Source organism: Notolabrus celidotus, chromosome 4, assembly GCF_009762535.1.
Source record: "Notolabrus celidotus isolate fNotCel1 chromosome 4, fNotCel1.pri, whole genome shotgun sequence".
Lineage (NCBI taxonomy): Eukaryota > Metazoa > Chordata > Actinopteri > Labriformes > Labridae > Notolabrus > Notolabrus celidotus.
Window position 1 is genome coordinate 2,463,507 of NC_048275.1, and position 23,317 is coordinate 2,486,823.

The window sequence follows — 23,317 nt, forward strand, 5'->3', positions numbered from 1 at the left end:
CAGTAAGTCAAACTATTTCTGCACGTTGAGATCAGGCCCATTTAAGAGATAAATACTGCTGCAGAGATTGCTGCATGCATGTAAAAGTAGGGCCTGCTCTGCTCCGTCAACTCTCCAGAGGATTTCCTCATCATGAATGTTTATCGTTAAAGCTGCAGAAACAGTTCTCCATGATTCTAACAGAGATTAAAAACACAAAGAGGCCACTGTTATGACAGCGGCATGAAAAAGCAAAAATGTTGGCCCCCTTCTTTGTTGTATCTAAATGTGATGCATTATTTAAAGCATATACTTACAGCTCAGAGAATAATGGAGGGCGAGGGAAGCAAAACAATAAACAGCACAAACGTTTTGAACTGTCAATCCAGAGTCGCCCCAGGGAGGAAAACAGAGCGGGGTAAAAGATTTCAGATGAAATTGGAGAGTGAAAACACTCGATGTCTATCTAAGAGCTCCTCTGGGACGCTAACTTTCGAAAGCAGACCTCCAGTTTGAACTCTGAATACTTTCTAGGTCTGCTGTGACAGCCCGGGCTAAAATGTGCAAGTGCAGATTAACCTGCGAGGTCTTCTCTGAGCGTTATTAGTGTGAACCTGTGGACCGGCATAATAACCATGAGACTCAGTCTATCGCAGAGTCGCTGCACATCATCCTCAGACGTGTCACACAGTTAGATTATTAGAACATCCTGTCACATGCAAGCAGGGTGTGTGTGAGGAGGGTGTACAGTAAACAAGATAAACAGGAAGTGCAGATTATTAACGTTCAGTCAGGGACATAGTTAACCTCCACTGAAGGAGACATTAAAGGTGACATATCATGCAAAATGGACTTTTTAATGGTTCTCTCCCTGAAATCTGTGTCCCTGTCTACAAACCCCCCGAGAATGAAAACAATCCATTCTGCCCCTGTTCTGATTTCTCCACCTTTCTGTAAATGTGTGCTGAAACCAGCCGTTTCAGTTTTCAGTGTTATTCATACGTCACAACGCCATCCGGTCTGTAACAGGAAGTCAGAGCTCGGAGCTTGTTCAGCCCATAGACTGTATAAAATACAACTCAACCCCTCCTCTGTTTTTCATTACCTGCACACATGTGTGCTAACAAGGAGCTTAGGAGGGAGGCATGCTAGTTGTAGGCTGTCTTAATAAACACAAAGGTCGCTTTGACTCCCCACGTCTGCAGATTTGAAGATCTAGTGGATGATTTTCATTTATCATGGATAAGTGCTAGCGCGAGTTAGCATAGCTACATAGCTACAAGTCATAGCTGTAGCTGTGTGCCAAGACACACGTCGACATACTGACAAATAAAACAACAAGAAACACTAAATCTGTGACCAATCCTTCAGAAAGGTCCTGCTGCCTTTCTGGCAGAGGTCGGTTTGACTCCCCACGTCTGCAGATTTGAAGATCTAGTGGATGATTTTTATTTATCATGGATAAGTGCTAGCCCTAATTAGCATAGCCACATAGCTACATGTTCATAGCTGTAGCTGTAGCTGTGTACCAAGACACACGTCGACATACTGACAAATAAAACAACAAGAAACACTAAATCTGTGACCAATCCTTCAGAAAGGTCCCGCTGCAGACGCCTCTCCGTCAGGATCAGATTCTGGATCAGATTCAGAGGGTTGAAGTAGCGCGGGTCTGTGAGCAGTAGTGTATATTCAGCCAACATGTAAACATTAGATCAACGTGCTGGACAGCCGAGGCCACATCCACTTCCTGAGGGGGCGTGGTCAGAGAGAAAACAGAGTGTTCTGAGGAGGACTGAAGAAGAGGGGTTTTCAGGCAGACCAGAATCTGATTTCGAAGTGTATTTTTGAGCATAAACTTTAAAGACATGTTTTGGGGACCTCTTAGACCAATATATGTTGATGAAAAAAGCGTGATATGTCACCTTTAATAATCAGGGCATTGAATGGTTACTGCAGTCTAATAACAGAATATCCAGTGATCCAGAAAGTGTCACACTGTTAAAGGAGCTGGAGATGGATGAGGCGGCTCAGGTATGAGAAACATTTTGTCATATGTAAAAAGAAGTATTCACATTTTGTGTTTTGATGCCAGATATGAGAGGAAAGGATGTTTACACATCAATACATCAAGCGACTCTCTTTCTCTGCACTTTAAAGACTTTCTATTTGTTTTATATGAACACAGAACAAAGAAGGGCGAGGACACAGCAGAAGATGAAGCTGTAAACAATGTACACAATGTACACAAAGGCGCTCAGATGTACAGAAATCTTCACGCAGTTCTCAGTAACCATCAGAGGAATGCTTCTGATAAGCATCCTGAACATCAACGTTCATTTACTGCTGATTTTATTTCACACTTCAAGCTGTTGTAGGATGATACTGATAAAGCTCTGCCCTCCTTATCGTTTTCATGTCATGTAACCTCCCTCGTTTTGGTTCCATTCATTCAGACGACTCAGCAAGCTTTAAACACTGAATTATAACTGTACGCAGCTTCAAAGTGTCCGGTTGTTCTGCGGAGGAGTTTTAACTGACTTTAAAGACACAGTAAGGAGTTTTAACTGACTTTAAAGACACAGTAAGGAGTTTTAACTGACTTTAAAGACACAGTAAGGAGTTTTAACTGACTTTAAAGGCACAGTAAGGAGTTTTACCTGACTTTAAAGGCACAGTAAGGAGTTTTAACTGACTTTAAAGGCACAGTAAGGAGTTTTAACTGACTTTAAAGACACAGTAAGGAGTTTTACCTGACTTTAAAGACACAGTAAGGAGTTTTAACTGACTTTAAAGACACAGTAAGGAGTTTTAACTGACTTTAAAGACACAGTAAGGACTTTTAACTGACTTTAAAGGCACAGTAAGGACTTTCACCTGACTTTAAAGGCACAGTAAGGACTTTTAACTGACTTTAAAGGCACAGTAAGGAGTTTTGACTGACTTTAAAGGCACAGTAAGGAGTTTTAACTGACTTTAAAGGCACAGTAAGGAGTTTTTAACTGACTTTAAAGGCACAGTATGGACTTTTACCTGACTTTAAAGGCACAGTAAGGACTTTTTAACTGACTTTAAAGACACAGTAAGGAGTTTTACCTGACTTTAAAGACACAGTAAGGAGTTGTAACTGACTTTAAAGACACAGTAAGGAGTTTTTAACTGACTTTAAAGGCACAGTAAGGAGTTTTTAACTGACTTTAAAGACACAGTAAGGAGTTTTACCTGACTTTAAAGGCACAGTAAGGAGTTTTTAACTGACTTTAAAGACACAGTGAGGACTTTTAACTGACTTTAAAGGCACAGTAAGGAGTTTTTAACTGACTTTAAAGGCACAGTAATTAGTTTTAACTGACTTTAAAGACACAGTAAGGGGTTTTAACTGACTTTAAAGACACAGTAAGGAGTTTTAACTGACTTTAAAGACACAGTAAGGAGTTTTAACTGACTTTAAAGACACAGTAAGGGGTTTTAACTGACTTTAAAGACACAGTAAGGAGTTTTCAACTGACTTTAAAGACACAGTAAGGACTTTTAACTGACTTTAAAGACACAGTAAGGAGTTTTAACTGACTTTAAAGACACAGTAAAGAGCTTTAACTGACTTTAAAGACACAGTAAGGAGATTTTAACTGACTTTAAAGACACAGTAAGGAGTTTTTAACTGCAGTGAGAAGTAAAGTACTGGAGCAGGATTATCAAATAGCCGTACCTTTTCTGTTATTCAGACATTTATTTGGACACCTGAGCTCACATCATGACACCAGGTAACGTTAAACCTGTACGTCGGCTCACCTCATGTAAGCTAGCTACCGGTTATAATTTGATGTAGCTACAAATCAACGCCTCATCACTCTGCATCCTGATAAAAGATGTCTAAACAAAGAGAAGTAGTTTTAAAAAGAAGATCTGTATTTATTAGACACATCTTTACCACAGAGGGTGACGGTGCTCATGGGAAATGCAGTCTTCATCTTGGAAAAGCAGAATCAGTTTCGTCCAAAGGAGTCAAGTGCACACTTAAATGCAAATACTGAAACAATCATGCCCGTCGTGCAGCAGCAGTAGCACCATAAATCTGTGACAAGGCTTGTTACACTTGACATCATATTTCCATTTGATAATTAATCTCCCAACAGATGAGTAACTTGTCTAGCATGAGGGCAAATAGACAATTTCCTTGTCAATTTGATGCAACAGACAATTTTTGGGAGTCTTTCCGCTATGGTAGGTGGGTAATTACTGTCATTGATTAATAATCCTGGCCCGGCCCTTATAATAATCAGTTCCACATGTGCTCGGCCTTCTTGAAGGAAAGCCTCATCTGCCACTGGGATTCACAGCCTAAACTGCTTAGTGGGATGTAATGGAGAGCAATTTTCTTGTCTTAAGAAAAGAAGAAGAAAAGAAAATTGAGATGAGGTGAGTTAGCCCGCTCAGTTTTCCATTGCCTCAGCACATCAAATCTCCAAACAAGGACAACTCTGATTCCAGATCAACTGCTCCAGTGTTAGCTTCTCTACACTGGCTCCCAATAAAATGTAGAATAGAATTTAAAATCCTTCTTTTAACCTACAAAGCCCTTAAAAATCAGGCACCCTCGTATCTTAAAGAGCTCATAATGCCCTATTACCCCTCTAGAACTCTACGCTCCCAACATGCAGGCTTGCTAGTTGTACCTAAAATCTCTAAAAGTAGTATGGGAGGTAGAACCTTCAGTTATCAGGCCCCTCTCCTTTGGAATCATCTACCAGTCAGGGTCCGGGAGGCAGACACCCTCTCCACTTTTAAGAGTAGACTTAAAACTTTCCTTTTTGATAAAGCTTATAGTTAAGCTGGATCAGGCTTGGACCAGCTTTTGTCATGCTGCTATAGGCCTAGACTGCCGGGGGAACTGGCACACTGACACACTGGGATCCTAGCTCACCTTCTTCCCCCCAACCCCCTCATCACTTACTTTAACTCTGCCTGTCCCATTAAAGTTACTAACCATAGACCTTTCTGGAGTCCCTGAGCTCCCTTGTCTCGTAGATTCCTCTGAGCTGCCGTAGACGTCCTCCTGCTGTGGACGATCTGGACTCCAGCGGCAACAGCTTCTACGACTCGTCTCATCACTATCACCTCTCTCTCTCTTTTACTCCCCTCTATCTGTCTTTCCAGACCCAACACGGTCGAGGCATGATGGCTGTCTAACATGAGTCTGGTCCTGCTGGAGGTTTCTGCCTGTTAAAAGGAAGTTTTTCCTCACCACTGTAACTAGCTAAATACTGCGATGTGCAATGCTCATGATGGATTAAGGTGGGGTCAGACTGAGTCTTACCCTGTCTTGGTGTTGGGTCTCTGTTCATAATTTGACATAGTGTGGTCTAGACCTCCTATGTTTGTAAAAGCGTCTTGAGATAACGTTTGTTGTGATTTGGCGCGATACAAATAAAGATTGATTGATTGATTGATTGCTCCTCTCTCCGGGCAGCGAGCGCTTTTCCAGGACCGGAGGGAGGAGGAAGCTTTTTATTGCTTTAACAGTCATTTTGAGAATCCTGTTTAAATTGGAATTTCTCCATTTCTGACAAAAATATCAAAAATGACCAGCGTGAGGCTTTGGTGAACGAAATACAATACGCCGTAAACGATATCTTCAATAACTCTGACGACTGTGAAATCAAGGAATGGCTAAGTTTTTTAGTAAGATGGATGGCTTATTTTCCTGCATTGTTGGCAAAGTTATGAGATGACTGCTGGGGGTTTAGCACGAAGCCAAGCCTAAATCCCTAAAAATTTAATTAAAGGAGAAGTGATTTACAGTTTTTTTTCTGCATAATTCAGATTCAGATTTACTTATTTGCAATTATGTGCAGTGGAATGGATTTCAGAGGAGGGGTCCCCAAAGAGAAGTGCAGTCCTCAGAGAGATTTATGTGTTTATAGAGAACTGCTTATACTCGGGCAAAACTGGGAAGAGAAAGCTTGAGATGGAAATATCGTGCTCTGCCAGGATGTAAACGGTAAATGGTCCATCTGTCTGTGTTCTTACTCTGGGAAGAATAGGCGATCCACCATCTGCAGACATGTGTCAGCAGTAGCAGTTTCACATTGAATGCACATGTGTAACGTCCACAGAGACCTGCAGACGTGAATGAATTAAACATAATGTGAGCATTTAAAATAAATAGATCTGCAAGGTTATTCAACCAGTACAAGGTTTACTTATAGATTCTACTTGTATGCAGCACTTAAGTCCATCACAGGTTTTCTAAGACGATAATGAAGTGTATTGCACAATATCATATAGTTGTTTTGTCAAGTCTTGATTTCCTTATGATGTAAAAACATGATATTCTTGGATCAGTGTACCTGTGAGTCTCTCATGTTTGTACTGCCTGAGGGTTTAGCTGCAGCAGAAGCAAAATACTAATTATCCTGCAATCAGAAACTGTGTATCTGTTGTATCGTATCATATGAATGCCATCATATTCCAATCCATCCATTATCTTGACCGCTTATCCCGTTAGGGGTCACGGGAGGTGGAGCCTATCCCAGCTGGCTTCGGGCGGAAGGCAGGGTACACCCTGGATGGGTCACCAACCTATCACAGGGCTAACAGAGAGACAGACAACCATTCACACACACACTCAGGCCAGGGATTCAAACCAGGAACCTTCTAGCTGTGAGGCAACAGTGCTACCCACTGCACCACCGTGCAGCCTTGAATCATGTTGAATTGTATAAATAGAATCATATCGTATCTTATGAATCAAATCAGGTATAAATTAATTATTGATATAAGCGTTGTGTGAAATCCCACAGCGCCTTAGTAGGTGGTTGGATAGATTTGTAAGATCAAAGTGTTTCCACACGCTGGACCGCAATGGTGGATTGATCATTTCCTCGCTCGCCGGCTTTTAGTGTTGTAGTATTCCAGACTGGTCTTGGTCTCGAGACCCTTTTTATAAGGTCTCGGTTTCGTCTCGACTCAAAAGCAGTTTTACTTGGTCTTGTCTCGGTCTCGGACTGGGTGAACTCAGTATTTTATATCAAGACCAGTCAAGACCACCACTGATGCTCTCTGTGTCCCTGTCATTACTCTGATAAGAAAGAACCCCCCCCCCCCCCCAAACAGAAGGGTTTTATTTAGTCTATTCTCAGAATGATTTTTTATTGATCTATATGGTCATGGTCTTGTCTCGGTCTTGCCCTGCCTTGGTCTTGGTCTTGACTCGGTCTCGATCCCTAAATGTCTTGGTCTTGACTCGGTCTAGATCCCAAAATGTCTTGGTCTTGACTTGGTCTGGATCCCTAAATGTCTTGGTCTTGACTCGGTCTGGATCCCTAAATGTGTTGCTCTTGCCTCGGTCTGGATCCCTAAATGTCTTGGTCTTGACTCGGTCTCAACCCCTAAATGTCTTGGTCTTGACTCGGTCTGGATCCCTAAATGTCTTGGTCTTGACTCAGTCTTGATCCCTAAATGTCTTAGTCTTGTCTCGGTCTTGCCCTGCCTCGGTCTTGGTCTTGCCTCGGTCTCTATCCCTAAATGTCTTGGTCTTGACTCGGTCTGGATCCCTAAATGTGTTGCTCTTGCCTCGGTCTGGATCCCTAAATGTCTAGGTCTTGCCTCGGTCTCGATCCCTAAATGTCTTGGTCTTGACTCGGTCTGGATCCCTACATGTCTTGGTCTTGACTCGGTCTTGATCCCTAAATGTCTTAGTCTTGTCTTGGTCTTGCCCTGCCTTGGTCTTGGTCTTGACTCGGTCTCGATCCCTAAATGTCTTGGTCTTGACTCGGTCTCGATCCCTAAATGTCTTGGTCTTGTCTCGGTCTGGATCCCTAAATGTCTTGGTCTTGACTCGGTCTCGATCCCTAAATGTCTTAGTCTTGTCTCAATCTTGCCCTGCTTTGGTCTTGGTCTTGACTCAGTCTGGATCCCTAAATGTCTTGGTCTTGTCTTGGTCTCGATCCCTAAATGTCTTGGTCTTGACTCGGTCTTGATCCCTAAATGTCTTGGTCTTGACTTGGTCTTGCCCTGCCTTGGTCTTGGTCTTGACTCAGTCTGGATCCCTAAATGTCTTGGTCTTGACTCGGTCTCGGTGCACTCTGGTCTCGGACATGTCCTGGTCTCAGTTAATGTGGTCTTGACTCCAACACTATCGTCTTCTCCTCTGCCGTCCTCCATGCTATGTTTAGTTGTCTGCTGGCGCGTGTTGATGACATCACAGACAGGCAGCCTGGATTGAGTAACGTTTAATGTCTTTATCATTAAAAGTGTAAAAAAAAAAAACACATCCTTATAAAGTCTGCTGAGTTTAAATCACATGTGTTATTTCCTAGTATGGATACAATCAATTTATTACCTTTAAAACGATGTTAGATCCATATATGTCGTCTGGAAGGCCAACTAGTCGAGCACAGATCGATGTAGTCTGATCATAGGAATATAAATGGATACATGGATGTAGTGGATGAATCCTTACACCTCTACTGTTTAGTCTTGTATCATACTCTTATCATGTTTTATCACATTGATGCTACATTGCTACAACATGTTTCCTCTCCCCGTGATGACCATGACAACAAATCATCTGTCCTCCTCTCATGACAGACGAGAAGTGAAAACAAACTTCCCTCTCACCCGTAGCTTCCTCTTCAGCCGACTCTCCCTGAAGAGATGTGTTCTCTTTATCTGTTCTTTGTTTATTCATGAGCAGAAGAGAGCTGGTGCGGTGTCAGTAGCCCGCTCTGTTAATTACCCTGATGATCCATCTACTCTGAATAATGACACCGGGCCATTTGCTAAAGTTAATCATTTGATTGTACAAATATTGAAATTAATTTTGTGTCAATTTTAATCATTTTACGCATTTAGCTTTAGCCACCGCGGCCCATTAACATACCATTAACTTTTAATTAATCTGATGCACGGTGCCATTTGACTGAGAGCTTTCACCCTCTCTGAGAACGCCTACACGACACATCCCAGAGTTTAGGTACATTTAAAAATGTGAAAACTCAGTGTCGACTTGTTTGTTTACTTTGTTTCATAACGAGGGGGTGGACAGGCTATTATTTGAGATTCCATAAACAGAATTGATTGTGTTTCATAATGTGATCGTAGGTGGAGTGAAGAAGCCAGAGACAAGAATTAATGTAAAGAGAAAAAGTTGACGCTTTTGGGAACGAGTGAGGAGCCGTCGCTGAGAAAGACAAGCGGCTGTCTGTTTCTGAAATCAGTGGAAGATGAGATGATGATCCAGGCGGGAAGTAAAGACAGCATTATGAATAATCTTGTATTCCCAGTCAGGAATAACACAAGGTATGAAGGAGATATCAGCACAGAGAGGGTGTTTAGCCCAGAGATAATTACAATAACAGCGCCCAGTGGCAGCATGATTGCTCCCAGGTGACATCGCAGGTTATTAAATTGTCACGTTGCACCCTGTTTTCCGCCGTGCACACACTTGAACCGGCTGCCCACATGACTGACTCACAGTTTATCTGCTCCATTTGTTTGACATCTTTACGACATACCGTATTAACACAACCTAATTTCATCTGGGCCTCAATGTCTTCTCTGGGCCGTCTCATGGAAATCCTTCAGGGTTAGGTTAGCCCTGCTGGGACGCTCGTCTCGACCGAATTACACCAAGTGACTTTTTTTTTCCCTCCACCCCGTCGTGTTTTTCATTTCAAGTTTGCACGGAGAAAAAAAAAAAAGCTGGGTGCAAACTTTAAAAGTGACACAATACTAACTTTGATCACAAAAAAGTTAGGTGAGGAAGAGAGATGAGGGATAGGAAAACAAGAAGACAGAGCAGCTTCAGTGCTGATCACTTGTAGCGTGACAGAAGGAGTTATGTGATCAGTTAACAGAATAAATCAGGGATGAAAAATCAATCAAATTAAGCGACTAATAGCTCCCTTAATGTCTTTGTTTGTGCGCAGATGACGCTCCCATCCAGCCATACAACAAGCACTAATCATATTAATAATCATGCTGCAAAATAACAAACTCCTTGAAGTTACAAACCAGTTTTCAGGACTAACAGATCCTGATTAAAGAGTTTTTATGTCTGATATTGGATGATGTGCACGTGTGCAATATGTGTTTATATATGAATGCAACATCCTCAAGAACCATCCCAGCCATGCATATCAATCAAATCGATCAAATTGCATTGATGATCTTAAACTTTTTAACAGACAGACCGCAGCAGGTCTTTGTGAATGGACACAAGTCCTCTGTCACATCTTCAAACACAGGCTCTCCCCCGGGCTGTGTCCTTTCTCCCCTGCTTTTTATTCTTTACACTGACAGCTGCAGGTCCTCCCATGAAAACAGCCATCTTGTTACATTTTCAGATGACACAGTCTTACTGTCTCTTCTCCAGGGCCACCAACCAAACCACGGCTGTGCCCTCCCTGAATTTGTCCAGTGGTGTGATGAGAGTTTCCTTGATCTCAACGTATTAAAAACAAAGGAAATGATCATAGATTTTGGAAAAAACAGCGTTGACCCCATAACCAGCACGATCCACGGTGAAGAGGTACTAAAAGTGCAATCATAAGTATTTGGGCACCGTGTTTGACGCTAACTTGAAATACTGACAGCATTGCTAAACGAGCAAACCAGAGGATCTACTTGCTGAGGAAACTCAACTCTTTCAGTGTCAGCAAAAATATTTGATGTTCCTTCTATCAGAGTTTTATTCAAAGTCTTCTAACGTACTCCTTTATATGTTGGTTTGGCTGTCTCTCTGTGAAAGACAAGAAATGTCTGAATGACATCATCAGGCTGTGCTCCACAGTCACTGGAGTCCAGCTTAAAGGTGACATATCACGCTTTTTTCATCAACATATATTGGTCTAAGAGGTCCCCAAAACATGTCTTTAAAGTTTATGCTCAAAAAAACACTTTGAAATCAGATTTTGGTCTGCCTGAAAAACCCTCTTCTTCAGTCCTCCTCAGAACAGTCTGTTTTCTCTCTGACCACGCCCCCTCAGGAAGTGGGTGTGGCCTCGGCTGTCCAGCACGTTGATCTAATATTTACATGTTGGCTGAATATACACGGCTGCTCACAGACCCGCGTTACTTCAACCCTCTGAATCTGATCCAGAATCTGATCCTGACGGAGAGGCGCCTGCAGCAGGACCTTCCAGAACCATTGGTCACAGATTTAGTGTTTCTTGTTTTATTTATCAGCATGTCGACGTGTGTCTTGGTACACAGCTACGAACATGTAGCTATGTGGCTATGCTAACTAGCGCTAGCACTTATCCATGATAAATAAAAATCATCCACTAGATCTTCAAATCTGCAGACGTGGGGAGTCAAACCGACCTCTACCAGAGAGGCAGCAGGACCTTTCTGAAGGATTGGTCACAGATTTAGTGTTTCTTGTTGTTTTATTTGTCAGTATGTCGACGTGTGTCTTGGTACACAGCTACAGCTACGACATGTACTTATGCTAACTAGCGCTAGCACTTATCAATGATAAATAAAACTCATCCACTAGATCTTCAAATCTGCCGACGTGGGGAGTAAAACTGACCTTTGTGTTTATTAAGACAGCCTACAACTAGCATGCCTCCCTCCTAAGCTCCTTGTTAGCACACACGTGTGCAGGGAATGAAAAACGGAGGAGGGGTTGAGTTGTATTTTATACAGTCTATGGGCTGAACAAGCTCCGAGCTCTGACTTCCTGTTACAGACCGGATATTGTTGTGACGTAACAAAAACACTGAAGTCTGAAACGGCTGGTTTCAGCACACATTTACAGAAAGGTGTAGAAATCAGAACAGGGGCAGAATGGATTCTTTTCATTTTCAGGGGGTTTGTAGACAGGGACACAGATTTCAGGTAGAGAACCATTAAAAAGTCGATTTTGCATGATATGTCACCTTTAAGGACCTCTGCTGCCTTTGGACAGTGCGTGTGGTCCAGAAAGCAAACCGAATTTTGACCCAACCGGGACACATACTTGGCAGTGAATTCTCCATCATGCCGTCAGGTCGGCGGTACCATATTCTGGTGAAGAAAACAAACCGCTATGCTAACTCTTTTATTCCTTCTGAGGCTGCTGAATGCACAAAAGGCAGAATAAATCAGGAACTACCTAGCATCCCGCTCTGCTGTATGCTCACTGGTTGTGGTAGTTGCTGATGTCAGAATCTAAATTCTGAATCTGAAAAATATTCCAATGCATGTGCATGCATAAGATGGTACAATCTCTGTAAAGCCAAACAGCAGCACACAAACAAAACATTTCCCTCCATCTGAGGGACTTTTCTGCAGCTCTGCAGTCCAGCAGCTGGTTCTGGAGCCTTAGGTTCAAATAAATGAGGCTGTTTCATAAAAACAATATAGATTAATGCCTCATTGTGCAAAACAATCCTCTAATGTTTACAGCTACATCTTAATGTTCGCTAACTGTCAGGTAATGCAGCCCTCGATGGCAGCACTTTGATTAGAGAGTATTCCTGCAGGGCTCCGGCGCACACATTACAACACACAACAAAAAGAACATGAATCACTTGTACTCACATCTTGCTGGGAGATCGTAGCCGCAGGTGATCTTGGCTTTGCCGGTTTCACAGCCATTTAGTGAGTGGCACTCATCATACAGACAGGACCCTGCCGCTTTGTGTATGCAGCCGTCGACTGAAACACAAACAGACGCACAAACAGAGGTTAGGCCTTCCTGAGGAGCGGGAGAGCAATGAGTTATGGTGCATTTACAGAAGCAGGACTGAGAACGAGCTCATGTTCGTTAGTCTGACTCTGCAAGACAGAAAAGAAAGCATCATTTTCTGGTATCAACAGTCAACCTGTGCTGAAAACACTGGTTGACACTGGTTTGCATAAGTGTCGACAAATTAAGGAAAAGAACCAAAAGGGCGAGCCGTGAGCCGCTGCTCCTGTGCGTGTCATGTCGTGTGAAGTGTCAGGTGAAAAAGGTCAAAAAACAACAACACAGGGTTCATGTCAGGGCGGTGAGAAGCCATGACATGCAGAGTTTAAATTCATTACATGATGTTTTGACCACGAGACTCTGAGGGTTGTAAATCACAATTTAAATCCACACGCTCAGAGAAATACTCATTTCCTGTGGACTAGATTTAGTCTCTTCACAAAGCTTGTAAGTTTAGCTTTCAAAGTAAGAGTGTACTTTGTTTTTGAGCTGAACTGTATTCCCCAAGTAGGGAAAAGATCTAGAAGTAGTAAGGCAAGGCAAGGGAAGTTTATTTATAAAGCACCATTCATACATAGAGCAATTCAAAGAGCTTTACAGAGTTAAAAACAAAAACCAGAACAGGAACAATCAACAAAAACACACAGCAAACACTTCAAACATTAACATTTTATATGCAGCCAGTTATGTTTGGTCTACTCTCTCTCTCTGTGTACTGATGTAACTTAACGTCCATAGTAAACAGTATTGGGTCTTGTTATTTATTTAAATTAGGAGGGATTATTCTAAATAATCAGCCCCCCCTTCACTGCTCTGAAGTCTGTAACTTGCAGAGTCTTACTGTCCCGCCGGACACAGAATCACAGCTGATCTTGTCTTAACCAAAATGAACCTTTAATCATCATCATCATCGATTCATCTCAGAACTTCTTCCCAAGGATTCAGACTCACACATTGAATCTTTTCTCTGTCGAGTCACAGCCCAAAGCTGGATCAGACCTCTTGACCCCCCTGCAGGGTGCCCTACAGCCCAACATCTAATAGATCCAATATCAGGTTCATTCCATAACACCATACCTTATCAGAAAATACCCAATTTAAAATATGATATTAAACAAACATAAGCATGAAAACATAAGATATTTAAAAATCTAAGATTGAGAAAGAAAGACAGTAAATGTAGTTACAAAACTTCATTAAAACTCAGTTTGTAGTAAAGTGGGAAAACTTCTGAGACAAAAAGGCCAACACCATGAACGTACTCTGGTAGAAGATGTCTCTGTTCCTTGGGAGTGTATCCTGAAATCCTGAGCTGTGATTGGCTATAGTCCCTGAGAGAGGCGGGACTTATGTTGAGATCAACTTATTAAGTTTTCTTTAGTTTTTTTTTTAAGTTATATTTTTGGCATTTTAACCTTTATTCTACAGGACAGCTGAAGAGAGACAGGAAATGTGGGGAGTAGAGAGCGGGGGAAGACATGCAGGAAATCGTCGACCGACCAGGAATCGAACCAGCGACCCCTGCGACGAGGACTGTATGTGGGGCGCTTGGACCGCTAGGCTACCAGCACCCCCTTTCATTACTTTTTAATGAAGAACATTCTGTTCATGGTTAATTTGAGTCCTCCGGATCAGATGCACAAGACTTCTATTTGTGCCGGATGCCGGAGCACGATGCATCAATCTCAACAGAGCAGATGGAGCGGGACAGGAAGTCAGGTTTCACCAAAACCAAATGAAAACATCCGGTTAATTTTCAGAATAAAACACTCTGTGTTATCACCAGATCGTATTTCACTTAACTACAACAACAAACCAAAGTCATGATGAGCGGAGCCAGGCCTGGAGTCAACAGGTCAGAGGTTTTCAGAGGACCAGAAAGACAACATGGATGAGGAGAGGAGGAGGAGGAGGAGGAAACCTCGGTCACATGACTCCAGCTGTCCGGAGGTCCTGCTCTGTGCTGCGTTCTGAAAACACAACCGGTCGGTGTTGACGGACGAGGGAGCACGGAGCCGGACCGCAAGCCCACTGGACACTTCATGTCCCCCCTGCTGTGCCCCAGTTAGGCCCCCTTGTCAAAAAGAAGCCTGGATCCGTCCCTTCTTCCTCCAATAAGGTATAAAGTTCCCTATGATGTCTTTATGTTCATCTTAAAGCAGCTAGGTTGAATTAAAGAAGACTCTCCTCCAGTTCTCAGATCAAAGAGCAAGCTGGAAATTAAGTTTGTGGTTTAGATTCTGGGTAGTGGATCTTTATGTTCCTAAATGTTCTCCCTCGCTGTGTTTCTCCTCTCTGCAGGAGGAGTGGGTCTGCCATAGTGCTGCGCCTGTTGCTGGTAAATATTGACAAGCTTAGGAATTAAATTAGCCGGGCTTGGATCTAATAACGCCTCCACACACGGTGAAAATGAGACCGTTGTTCCCGTAATCCCTCTCCACTGTCAACAGCGATATACAGTTAGATCATTAACTGTATGCTCTGCCCCGTGGAGGGAGTCTTATATCTGTCCTCCTCTCTGTGGCGAGCCTGCATGTGATGATGTGGATCTGTGTTCTGATTCTGTCTCCCTCCCTCTTGATGTGTGTGTGTGTCCTGGTTCTTCAGAGACCCCGGGCCCCCCTCCCACCCGGCCCCCCCTAAGGTTTTAATTTTACCGGGTTAAGGCCGCGATGCACTTGATTGATGGCACGTCTTACACAAGAAGGCAGAGAGATAGAAATCCACATTATCCGTCTCTGAAAGCCCGACATCCCTCCAAGAGCATGTTATCAATCACACTGAAACATCATAAAATCCTCCTCAAGTTGTCCTGTAAAAATCCTCACAAGCCATTAGAGGATAAGAGAGCCTGGAGGACGGAGACGGGGACACACAGACATGCTTTTCCTTTGGTTTGTCTTTGTGCAGACTTTTCCAAACAGCTAGAAGAAGGCTATCTGAGCGGCTTTCTTCATAAAAGCTGAATGAATCCGAGTTAAGATAGCTTGTAGGATAACTAAAGTTTACATGATGAAGAGAGCTGAGGAAGAGATAAAAAGTAAGTGTGATATATTCTCAGATAAAAGACTAAATGTGACTGGTATCGGTGTCTTCATCTGTAATAGTTATTCACATGCAGTGCCAAGAAAGACTGAGAAAACCAGGGCCCAGATTAGTTCCATGCTATCTCCAGAAAACATACTTTTCCTCTTCACATCTTCAACGCAGACAAAAGGTCTTTTGATGAGGGATGGTCCTTTTTCAGAGCTCCTTTCAATCTCTCAGGGATGAGTCAACGACAACAGCTGGGCGGAGGATTTTCAAGCTCTATCAATCATCTTTAATGGACTGAGGGACAGGCGGCTGACAGAGACGGATCCTGATGGCTTTTGGAGAAAGTAACATGAGTGTGACAGCGATGTGGATACGAGGAGGTATCGCTCGGCTGACAATGAAAGCTACTTAACACAACGCAGAGGCGATGTAGCGCCGGCTGTACGCGCCTGGCGTTTCTATAACATCCACTGTGCAAACAAGAGTGTCCGTGATCATCAGACACACTTATTTGCATCATGATTGCCTCTCAGCGGCTTGCAAACATAAATTAAACTGTTATTTTTTTACAATGCTTCACATTCAGGTACATGCAGTCACTCCTCCTGTGTTTTTCTACCGTGTGTTTACAGCAGGACTGAGCTTTAAGAGCTTAAGTGCGCTCACCTGTTTGTTACATCTTTACTCAGCAGTGACAGGCCAGTCAATATTTCCCTGTGTCTCTATTCCTGCTGACAGTAGAGTCGAGTATTTGCCTTTTAAAGTTAATCGATCAGGCGTGCCCCGGTATTGGCTTTGATTAAAGTTTTATGACCCTTCATGTAAAGTTCAGACATAGCTGAAATCTTAATTACCTCATGAATACCAACTCCTCTGAACGGCTTGCTTCTTATACAGTCTTTGCATGATGTGAGCGTGGTGCAGACAATATCAGCTCATGTCTTGCACCACTTGTTTATCATTAAAATCAGTCCCTCCAGGATTTTGCAGGTTTTTTTGTGATTGTTGCGTCCCAAAAAGACTGATTATGCGACAGGGGCAAGTGAATAAACTAAATTACAGATGTTTTTAGAAAACATTCTCTACAGGGACCCCTTACAGGTGAGTAAATGGTCCAAGGACCCCTCATAATTGTAACACAGATTAAACACATTAGTGATGTGTCATGATCAAAAGCTGCGGCTCTGAGAGTCGATGCTTTATAGTGGATCAGAAGAGCCGGCTCACATCCAGAGAGAGCCGGCTCCCAGTTTGTTCCTGTCCCTGCTTAGCTCTCTCAGTGCTCAGCCCCAGCTCTGCTCACAGCAGAACTTTGGTTTGATTGGTCAGCATGGCGGCCATGCGGCCAATCACATGTGAGGATACAGGATACAGGTGATGGAGGGGAGGCTGTGTATCGTGGCTTCATCTGTTCCTTCTGAGAGGGTTAGGGTTAGGGTTCTTCTCAAAGACCGGGCAAATACTCACTGAGAGGAGAAACCGGATCAGACAATCCAAACTGAGGACATTAATAATGTTTGCTCCAGTTTGGTTCTGGTTCTGTTTGCTTGAGTTCGGTTCTGGTTCTGTTCTAGTTCGGTTCTGTTCTGGTTCTGTTTGATTCTGGTTCGGTTCTGGTTTGGTTCTGTTTGCTTCAGTTCGGTTCTGGTTCGGTTCTGTTCAGTTCTGTTCGGTTCTGTTTGCTTGAGTTCGGTTCTGGTTCTGTTCTGGTTTTGGTTCGGTTCTGGTTCGGTTCTGGTTCAGTTCTGGTTTGGTTTGGTTCGGTTCTGGTTTGGTTCGGTTCTGGTTCTGTTCAGTTCTGGTTCGGTTCTGGTTCGGTCCTGGTTTGGTTCGGTTCTGGTTTGGTTCTGGTTTGGTTCTGGTTTGGTTCTGGTTCGGTTCGGTTCTGGTTTGGTTCGGTTCTGGTTCGGTTCTGGTTCGGTTCTGGTTCGGTTCGGTTCTGGTTTGGTTCTGGTTTTGTTCTGGTTCTGGTTCGGTTCTGGTTCGGTTCTGGTTCGGTTCTGGTTCTGGTTCGGTTCGGTTCTGGTTTGGTTCTGGTTTGGTTCTGGTTTGGTTCGGTTCTGGTTTGGTTCTGGTTTGGTTCTGGTTCTGGTTGGGTTCTGGTTGGGTTCTGGTTTGGTTCTGGTTTGGTTTGGTTCTGGTTAGTTCGGGTTCTAACCCTAACCCTAACCCAAATCACAACCCTAACCCTAACCCTAACCCTAATCCTAACCCTAACCCTAACCCTAACCCTAATCCTAATCCTAATCCTAACCCTAATCCTAACCCTAACCCTAACCCTAACCCTAATCCTAACCCTAACCCTAACCCTAACCCTAACCCAAATCACAACCCTAACCCTAACCCTAACCCTAACCCTAATCCTAACCCTAACCCTAACCCTAACCCTAATCCTAATCCTAATCCTAATCCTAACCCTAATCCTAACCCTAACCCTAACCCTAACCCTAATCCTAACCCTAACCCTAACCCTAACCCTAATCACAACCCTAACCCTAACCCTAACCCTAACCCTAATCCTAACCCTAACCCTAATCCTAACCCTAATCACAACCCTAACCCTAATCCTAACCCTAACCCTAATCCTAACCCTAACCCTAACCCTAATCCTAACCCTAACCCTAACCCTAACCCTAACCCTAACCCTAATCCTAATCCTAATCCTAACCCTAATCCTAACCCTAACCCTAACCCTAACCCTAATCCTAACCCTAACCCTAATCCTAACCCTAACCCTAATCGTAACCCTAACCCTAATCCTAACCCTAACCCTAATCCTAACCCTAAACCTTACCCTAACCCTAACCCTAATCCTAACCCTAACCCTAACCCTAACCCTAATCCTAACCCTAATCCTAACCCTAACCCTAATCCTAACCCTAACCCAAATCACAACCCTAATCCTAACCCTAATCCTAACCCTAACCCTAATCCTAACCCTAACCCTAATCCTAACCCTAACCCTAATCCTAACCCTAACCCTAACCCTAACCCTAATCCTAACCCTCATCCTAACCCTAACCCTAACCCTAATCCTAACCCTAACCCTAACCCAAATCACAACCCTAATCCTAACCCTAACCCTAATCCTAACCCTAACCCTAATCCTAACCCTAACCCTAATCCTAACCCTAACCCTAATCCTAACCCTAACCCTAACCCTAACCCTAACCCTAACCCTAATCCTAACCCTAATCCTAACCCTAATCCAACCCTAACCCTAACCCTAACCCTAATCCTAACCCTAACCCTAATCCTAACCCTAATCCTAACCCTAATCCTAACCCTAACCCTAATCCTAACCCTAAACCTTACCCTAACCCTAACCCTAATCCTAACCCTAACCCTAACCCTAACCCTAATCCTAACCCTAATCCTAACCCTAACCCTAATCCTAACCCTAACCCAAATCACAACCCTAATCCTAACCCTAATCCTAACCCTAACCCTAATCCTAACCCTAACCCTAATCCTAACCCTAACCCTAATCCTAACCCTAACCCTAACCCTAACCCTAATCCTAACCCTAATCCTAACCCTAACCCTAACCCTAATCCTAACCCTAACCCTAACCCAAATCACAACCCTAATCCTAACCCTAATCCTAACCCTAATCCTAACCCTAACCCTAATCCTAACCCTAACCCTAACCCTAACCCTAATCCTAACCCTAACCCTAATCCTAACCCTAATCCTAACCCTAACCCTAATCCTAACCCTAACCCTAATCCTAACCCTAACCCTAACCCTAACCCTAATCCTAACCCTAACCCTAATCCTAACCCTAATCCTAACCCTAACCCTAATCCTAACCCTAACCCTAACCCTAACCCTAATCCTAACCCTAATCCTAACCCTAATCCAACCCTAACCCTAACCCTAACCCTAATTTAAACTCTACAAAAGAGGGAACAGACGTTACTTTTAGAGTCTGATGGAGGGTATTTCTTGAGTTAGGAGCATCAATGCTGGTTTACTGAGTTCACTGTAAACTCGAGAGGCTCTCAGACCGAGACAATCAGAAGAAAGAGTCATGTTGTAGCCATAATGCCACTCTAATAAGAACATAATGTAGGGCTTTACAAATATACAAACACAGATGCTTGTTTCCCCTCTGCTCAAGAGAAGGCCAACCAGCCTTCTCATAAAGGACACAGTGATGAGAGAGCAGAGTCGTATACAGAGTCCAAGGGTTTCTCTTTCAATGCTCAGGATGTTGTGTTTTCACTTCTGTAGAGCACCTTGAGGTGCTCTTTGTAGAAATGATGCTTTAAGAATGAACTTGCCTTGCCCTTCGTCAGGATCGAAATAAGCAAATAGACATAAAAGTGTACATTACACCTTGAAGGATGAAATAAGAAGATTGCAAGAGACATTAGAAGCAACCATTTAGATCAAGAAAACAGGAATAATGTGCACTCAAATGTTTGTTTGTAATACTGCAATGTTATATTCATTCCACTTTAGTGATGCATCCATCCATCAATCCATTATCTTGACCGTTATCCCATTAGGGGATCCCAGCTGGCTTCGGGCGGAAGGTAGGGTACACCCTGGACAGGTCGCCAACCTATCACAGGGCTAACACAGAGAGACAGAACCATTCACACACACACTCACACTTATGGGCAATTTAGAGTGACCAATTAACCTGGTGAGCATGTTTTTGGACTGCGGGAGGAAGCCGGAGTACCCGGAGAGAACCCACGCATGCACGGGGAGAACATGCAAACTCCACACAGAAAGGCACCTGTCCGGCCAGGGATTCGAACCTGGAACCTTCTAGCTGTGAGGCAACAGCTAGACAACGCCCCTTTATTGATGCATGTTGACCAAAATGAAAACCTCCCCCTCAAAGTTAAATGTAAACATAGTTAAAGCTAGGGTTGGTAGTCTCAGAAAACTAGCATGAATTTGAATGTAGCATTTCCTCAGGAGCTCCTTCAAAACGACGCCCCCGCTTGATGCATTCTTTTGCTTGTCAGAGCTCCTGTGGTGAGGGCTTTTTTAGACTCTGATCCAGACTACAGTCCTGAGCAACGCCCCTCATCGGGTCAGAGGGGACAGGCCCGAGGTCGAGAGAGAGGGGCAGGAAATAGAGTCAGGGGAAGCAGAGGCAGGGGACGGGGAAATGTACGCTCTGCAGGACAGGACGGGATTTGATTGGTTTAAAATGTTGGACCCCAAAAACAGGGATTGGTTGGTGTTTTCCCAGGTTTACTCCAGCTGTAGATAGCAGCTTTTTTTACCTCTTTTTTAAGAACACATTATGTACTGATCATTGCCACATACAGATCATTTTAACCAGTATAACAAAAAGTGTATCTAAATCTGAACACCAACCCCAGCTTTAAGAGTAAATGTGCAGCCCTTTATTCACCAGGCAGGACAAGAATCCCTAAAAGAAGTAAAGTGAAACACTCCCAGGGAAACAGATGAAAGCTGGGTACATGTTTTCTGTGTGTGTTCATCCTAAAGTAAAGTAACTCGGCTGTAACTTTGAAATATATCCTGTTACTGAATCCAGGAAGGAGAGGTCACTCTTTATGCTTCCTGAGAACAGGTGTAAAGTACACTATGATCTTTTTATGGTCATGTAAAGGCAGCCAGGTTAAATTTAATAACGCTCTCCTCCAGTTTGCAGCTCTCCCGCAGGAGTCCAGCCTCCCCTGACACCTCTCCTCACCGCTCCCCGGCTCGGCTGATCTCTTACCTACGAGCACCTTGGGAACCCGGCGAGCGAAAGCATACACGCTTCTGTGTTTCATCTCAGAAGCCCCCAGAATAAGATTGCAGATAATAGTTTCATCTTCTATTTGGCTGCTCCCCGTGTTCATGCATGCAGGAGCCACAGAGAGAGTGTGAAGCAGCTCCTCTCTCTCTCTGATACTGTGGAGTGTGTCGCCGTGCGTGGAGTGTCACAGAGTCACGATGAAGCTGGGGATTTGTTCACGGTGCACAGAAATGGAGAAGATGCTGAACTGATCTGGCTGAGTGCCACAATGTTGGATGCTGCAGATTTAATTTACATGCTTTACTTAGACTGCTTCACGGAAAGGGTGGGGTGCTACTGATGCATCATGGGTAGTATGTGTGTGAGAAGGAGAGGGAGGTATGCAGAGAGGAAGAGACGTCAAAGTTTGATATTTAAAGGGATAGTTTTTGACACGAGGACGACTTTAGGAAGCAGAACGAGACTTAACAGACCCAAGGAGAGAGAGGAGAAACCTCTGGAGGGCAGGAGAGAACCTGAGTCACCTGGTGGTGCAGGTGTGTCAGAGAGAGCTCCTGAAGTTCACTCTAGAAGTTAAATCAGAACAGCTGAATGGAAGTGAGCCTTCAGAGGAAGTTTTCAGCTCTCACTGTGTTTTTATTGCATAATCACACAAACCATCTACAACAAAGGAGCCGAGCTGACCCCCGTGGGTAACACACTTACTATTGACAAGACCCTCACACGACCACACTGCAAGAGGAGAAAAAAATGAACTGTCCCTTTAATTTGAAAATCAATGGCAGAGCATGTTTTTACACAATTAACATTGGTTTCCTTTACTGCTGATACAACTTGTGCAATATGCCCGTTATGTGTTGTTTAATGCACGTGGGATTTCTGCATAATGCTCTGCAGATTAACATCACAACATAAGAGTGCAGTGATGATAACAAACTGGAAAAGATGGTCTTCCATTTTTAAAATTAATTTTACCTTTAGCATTATTATTATTATTATTATTATTATTGTTTTTACTACTATTATTTGGTATTATTATTATTATTAATACTATCATATTTTTATCATTGTTATTATTATTTAATAATTTTTATGATTATTGTTGTTATTATTTATTTGTATGTTCTACTATGTAACTATTTTCTCCTGCAATTACTATTATTATTACTATTATTATTATTATTATTATTATTGTTATTATTATTTAATCATTTTTATTATTATTTTATTATTATTATATTATATTTTCAACTATGTAACTATGTTTTCATTAAACTATTATTATTACTATTATTATTATTATTATTATTATTATTAATTTTAATTTTAATTATTATTATTAATACCATCATGATTTTATTATTTTTGTTATTATCATTTTATTATGTTTTCAACTATGTAACTATGTTTTCATTAAACTATTATTATAATTATAATTATAATAATAATAATAATAATTATTATTATTATTATTATAATTATAATTATAATTATTATAATAATAATAATAATAATTATATTATTATTATTATTATTATTATTAATAATTTTAATTATTATTATTAATACCATCATGATTTTATTATTATTATTTTATTATGTTTTCAACTATGTAACTATGTTGTCCTGCAACTATCCCTAGTGTTGAATTCTGCGGACTGCTCTTATGCTTTAATAGGTGTCTTTATTTCTCAATGTTTTGCACTTTTGCACTAACTTGCTCCTACTTTTCACTAATATTCTCTCTGTTATTTTGTAAATAAGAGGAACTGTGATGACTTAATTACGCTCCTGGATAATACAGTATTCCTGATTCAAAACAAAGAGCTCTGATTTTCATTAGGACAATGTTCTATTCACTTAACCCTCCTGTTATGTTTTTTTCTTAG

General features: G+C 42.4%; 1 protein-coding gene across 1 annotated transcript in view; it reads right to left on the reverse strand.

The window, feature by feature from the left end:
• macrod2 (mono-ADP ribosylhydrolase 2) overlaps positions 1 to 23,317 on the reverse strand; it is a 420,924-nt gene that overhangs the window by 18,893 nt on the left and 378,714 nt on the right. The window contains exon 5 of the mRNA XM_034682272.1: positions 12,511 to 12,627. Coding sequence (XP_034538163.1) covers positions 12,511 to 12,627 — 117 coding nt within the window. The remainder of the gene's footprint in view (positions 1 to 12,510; positions 12,628 to 23,317) is intronic.